General features: G+C 41.9%; 1 protein-coding gene across 1 annotated transcript; it reads left to right on the plus strand.

Annotated features, from left to right (window-relative positions):
- The first annotated feature begins 831 nt into the window (after window positions 1-831).
- Window positions 832-4,584, plus strand: irx1b (iroquois homeobox 1b). Its single transcript, XM_010873222.3, has 5 exons — window positions 832-1,292; window positions 2,093-2,335; window positions 2,602-3,358; window positions 3,706-3,766; window positions 4,206-4,584. Exons 1-5 carry the CDS (start codon window positions 1,059-1,061, stop codon window positions 4,255-4,257), a joined length of 1,347 nt encoding a protein of 448 aa, XP_010871524.1. The 5' UTR covers window positions 832-1,058; the 3' UTR covers window positions 4,258-4,584.
- Window positions 4,585-5,849: the final 1,265 nt, after the last annotated feature.

A 5,849-nucleotide genomic window follows, 5' to 3' on the forward strand; every position in this document is an offset into this window, starting at 1 on the left:
CCTAGTTTTACTACAACATCTGTCTTCCTTCCATGGACAGACTTCTCGTATCTACACAATCTTTCCTCTCTCCCTCCATCTCTATCTCGCTTTTCCCCGCCCCTTCTATATCTTTATCTTTAATCTTAAAATATGCTTCAGTGACTTCCGTCGATATCCCCCGACATTCCGCGGTATTTGTGGCCGGCCTAGTCGACGCGTCCCTCGGCCATCTGGTATCCATGCTGTCGCCGTTACTGCTCTAGAGCGGTTCTGCAGTGTCGCAGTCTCACAGGACCACTTATATATTTAGAATTAATTATAATGTGGCGAGAAAGTATAATGCAACGCACCTTTGGAGAAGTTGGAAAATGTTTTAAAGTAATGTTTTTCAAAATGGACTTGGCTCAAATGAATGCAAAACATAGCTTCATTATTAGGTCTACTTTATTTGATGATATTGTATAATAATAACTATTTCATGAGAGCATACAATAATTTTTTATTAATAATAGTATTCATCATATCATTAATCATTTGTTCTTAATATTATTTTTATTAATGTTGTTAGCGTTCTATTTGTGTTGTTTATTTGAACAGCCATTCAAAATTGACAGAAAGGTGATTATGAGAAAAGAGATCTCTATCTTGTTGAAACACACACAAACGTACACACGCACGCACACGCGCGCGCACACACACACACACACACACACACACATTCACACACACGACCCAGCGAACGAACCAATGCACTAATCGCTTGCCCGGGGCATAGGAGGGGCTTGGTTGTTAAGTAGCCTGTCAATCATCCCGTCAGCTCCACTAGAGAGTCCTGCGGAGAGAGAGAGGTTTCACTGGGCGCTCAAGTGCCAAACTCATCACTACCACTGGAGCTTGCTGCTACGCTGTCGGGTAGTGGGACTGTCTGTCTGACTGACTGGCTGGCTGGCTGAGTGACTACCCGTGATTTGTGATTTAGACATCCTTATCTTTTGGGGAAACTGGGAATTCCTCCTAGTTCCTTTCTTCCCTTGTGTCACAGAAGACAGAGATTTACCGCGCCTTTCTCTCCGGACATGTCTTTCTCGCAGCTGGGGTACCCCCAGTTTCTAAGTGGCTCCCAGGAGGTTTACGGGGGCGACCGGGCTGGCTCTGGCCGGGATGGAGGCGCCGAGGGCGGGGTGAATCAGGCAGCCACCGCCGCTGCTGTCAGCTCGATGCTGGGGATGTACGGTAACCCGTGGGCGGCTCAAAACTACAGCGCGTTTCTCCCCTACAGCGGTGCAGACCTCGCCCTCATATCACAAATGGTAGGAGTCGGTTTCGCAGAATGTGGAACTGAAACTTTGTTTGAGTGTTCTGAAATGTTTATTGAATGTGCCGTTTAATTACAGTACGTGACAATTCACAGCCTTTAGATTTAACTGGTCTTTATAATGGAATTGTAACGGGATAATTATTTGAGCTCCAGCCTATTCAATTTAAAGTTCTGTCTACTATTATAATTTTCGTTATTGAAACGGGGACACGTGGAATTTTGTGGTTCATAATTCATATGCCTATACCAATTTTCTAAATGTAATCTAATGCCTAATTTTTTTGTTTGCATATTATCACTAGATAGTTAAGAATAGTTTTAATACAAGTTCTAAGACACCTGTCCCATGGTTGAAATGTTATTTTCTATACATTTATGTTTTCTCAGTAATATCAAAGATATATGCCTGTTAAACAAACAATTAGACACGAAATACGAGGTGGCTTAATCATGACTTATTTGACATCAATAGGCTTAATTCTTTGCAATTCGCCATATTTAAAGATGCAATTAAAAATAAATATGCCTATTGTCAATTCAGTTTAAATATCTGCCCAATATTGTACCTTTGTGGAAAGGAACAACATAGGATAGAACTATTGTAAACTGTAAGTAATTTGGATTATCTATCATTCTATCATTGTGTGAAATCCGTTAAAAACAAACTTGACATAATCCAAGAGAAATAACCATGTATATTATGGTAACTTACTCGACAGTCCTTAAATTAGATTAGAAAATAGGCCTAGATTTTAACACAAACAGTATGCTCCTCTTCTCTCCTTCCCCCAGAACTCTCAGTATGATCTGAAAGACAGCCCCGGAGCTCACCCGGGAGGTCTGGCTGTCCACGCTGGTGCGGGGTTCTACCCGTACGGCCAGTATGGTTACAGTGACCCAAACCGTGCCAAGGCCGCTACCAGGGAGACCACCAGCACTCTGAAGGCCTGGCTGCAGGAGCACCAGAAGAACCCGTACCCCACCAAGGGAGAGAAGATAATGCTAGCCATAATCACTAAGATGACTCTTACACAGGTAGCCTGTTTAGTCGTAAATGTCTAGTGGGGGATAAAAATTGGTTTATGTCTGACGGTTTTCTCGAGCACTGGGTCTGCATTATTTAAGTTGGAAAATGTTGGGCCCATAGGCTGCTTACAATGCTTGTCTCTGTGTTGTGCATGTTCTGTTTCATCTGCCGTATTAAGCTAAATTCGTGCGATTAATTGATTCACCTTATGAATAGTTTACTTCAAATAAATGACAGAAAGCTCGAATATTAAGTTATTGTTCATTCCGGTCAGGTGTCCACGTGGTTCGCAAACGCGCGCAGGCGTTTGAAGAAGGAGAACAAGGTAACGTGGGGCCGAAGCGCCGAGGATCGGGACGGTAGAATCTTCAGCAGCGACAACGAGGAAGAGCCTGAGAAACACGGGAGCGAGGATGAAGAGGACGAGGAGATCGATTTAGAAAGTATTGACATCGATAAGGTTGAAGAAAACCGCGGAGATCAGAGGGAAGGGGAGGGAGAGGGCAAGCTGGCCGCCAGGGACGCATCCGATTCGGGTAGCTTGGAGAGTCAGAGGACGCTGTCTGTGGAGGCCCTCAGAGGCATGGATGGGCCTATTTCCCTAATCAAGGCGCCTGTTGGTGTTTGTAAAAACGCAGTGGATCTTTCCCCATATGGACCGCTGTGCCAGAGGCCCCCACAGAACAAACCCAAAATTTGGTCTCTGGCAGAGACGGCCACAAGCCCCGACAGCTCTCACAAACCTTCTCCGACTGCCTCCCACCACCCGGCCCTACTTCCAGGTCATGGAATATACACTTGCCAGATTGGGAAGCAGCTCCACAACTGGGCCAACGCAGCGTTCCTCAGCGCAAACTCTCTGTTGGGCGTCAGGTCTCTTTTAGGAGCGGCAAACCCAGCCGGACACCACACGCCTATCCGTGGAGGCCTGAAGCGCCAGGATGCACGAGCAACGCAGGCGTCAGGGGCTTCGGGGACGGAGGACGAGAGTGGTGACGAGTCGTCGGAGAGCTTCAGTCCAAAGCGAGATGGTATGTAGCCTACAGTAGCCTTGCACTACATCTGCAACCAAATTAAGCACAATCTTATGAATTCAGCCCAGAATTCTACTGTGTTTGTCCAAAAAACTCTTTCCAAATATGTAATAGTATATTGATTTGACATAAATTCAATTTATGTTGTCTATTATGATTTTTAATAGCTAGAGATTTAAATCATTATAGCCTAGATCACTGATTTGTTTGGCTATGGCCTAAAAATACCCCAATAGTCTCCATTCATGTCAAAACTGTCATAGACCTACAACATCACTATGCATTGCAATAAATACAGGCCTGTTGGTTATTTTACTGATTTGTTTGACTTAATTTATTTACAGAGGAAGTGAATATTCGTAGGTCTGGCTCCCCGAAGTCTCCCTTCCAGCTGATCACCGACAGGTAGACTGAGATATTTCAAACCCCACCATGATATTATTTCAACTGTCATCTATATTTTAATCATATGGTATCCCAAATTAACCTTTTAACCCACCGGTAAACGGCTGTTTCACCTGACCGACTGGCCTGTCACAGCTCGAGCTCATAAATCATCTGAAGAGATCTAATCGGTCCAGTTGAACGGCTTTTAATGGCTCACTAGACACCGTTTAATATGGCCAACAGGGGTGGAACCAGCGCCATTGACTTATCATCGTTCACGCAATTTAAATAATCTACCCTCAATTTATTCACGCCTGGCCAGTGAATACACATATGTTAAGGGAGGATATGAAATAGACCTGATAGCAATATCATTAGCCTATAAGGAATTAATTATTCAATGTCACACTCATTTAAATTTTCTGACGTTTGTTTTTTCTCTTCTCTTCATCAAAAGATCTCACCACGGATCGGCGCAGCGGGCTCTCTCGACCATTTCCACAATATGAAGAGTGAATTATCATCGAAGAAAAATCTGGAATAATTATTTAACGAAGAAGAATTTATCGAATAGTCTACTATTTTTTGTGAGTTAAACGTAAGAATTCAATCCGTCAGATTTTAAAACAATATGCGAGACAAGATTGGTATAGGCCTAATAGGCCTGAGTTTTTGATCAGACAAACGATTCGAACATTTTCCGTAGGCTATTGCCATTTATACTCACAATGTTTGTCTTTGCTGTGTACGTTTGTTTTCTGTTTAATTTTCTATGAAAAATTTATGGACATGTAAATAATTTGTTAAAAGGATATATTTTTGAGAAATAAACTTAATCGTGGTCATAGACTTCATTTATTTTTATTATATTCATTCAGCCACGGTCTATTCTTCAGTTTCATCAGATAATCAAAAACAGTCCTCATGATGCATTTTATACAACGATGACGATATTCCAAGGCAAATCTCCAGCACAGTATCAAATGTTTTTGTGAATTGCTTATTAGAAATCAGTGTTTACGTTTTTCTTATGAGATACTCAGAAATTTAAAATAACTGACACTGTGTTGAAATATCATAGATAATGGGTGCAGTATTTGGGTATAACCCAATGTAGGCCAACATGAGGTAACCAGCACTAATAGGGTATCATTCTCACCGAAAAACATTCATTATAAAGACACATTTATTGACCTAATATTTCATTATATAGAAAAGTTTATATGTATTTGAGTTTGTTGTATAAACTTCATTCCATAAGAGTCAGCAAGAGAAGAATAATCTGCTTTGGAGTTAATTTTGTACAACTGTTAATGAATTAACAAAGCAATAGTAGCAGTAGAATTTAAGGTGTGTCCTGAAGAGACCTGGCTTCTTCTCTAATGGGAAAATGGATAAATAATGTCCAAATAATTTCTAAGTCACTCAATTGAATTACAGACATTTTTTTGATACCATAAGATGATTTGAACATGATTTGCCGCAAATATGTAAAGATGGCCCTTACTTCAAAACCCCATGATTGTGAAATACATAATGCCATTTTCCCCCCATATTTTATTTATTCAATCAAAGTACAATGCCATACTTGCCGTACAAGTTAATGACATTCTAATGCAATTTATTTTAAACTGTAGGCGGCATTAACAGGTGGACAGAGTTAGCACACATTACCCGAACCCAAACATTCCCATTTCGATTGGCTTTGTCATGCAGGTATTTGGTCCGGGGGACGGACGGACGAAAACACCTCAACAGCATCATCTCTAAAATACAACGGTCTAGGTAGACTACTTTCTTTGCCAACATGGCTAACCATTAATAATTCTAAATGCAGAAGCCAGTTTGCTGCACTGTAGAAGTCTATTTCCCTCCCTGTGCTCTGTACTGTCCCTCCTCGCGTTTCATCCCGGATTAGCCCCTCAGAGCCCTACTGATGCAAGCTCTGAAATATGGATCAGAGAAGAGGAAAGGCCAGCAGCCAGTATGGGGGACGTGTGTGTGTGTGTGTATGTGTGTGTTTGATATGGGGGTCACTTGATGAAGTCACTGTGACCTCCAATAGCCCAGCAGGGTCTCGTCTCAACAGCTAAAGGAGGGA

The sequence above is a fragment of the Esox lucius genome, chromosome 10, assembly GCF_011004845.1.
Source record: "Esox lucius isolate fEsoLuc1 chromosome 10, fEsoLuc1.pri, whole genome shotgun sequence".
Taxonomy (NCBI): domain Eukaryota; kingdom Metazoa; phylum Chordata; class Actinopteri; order Esociformes; family Esocidae; genus Esox; species Esox lucius.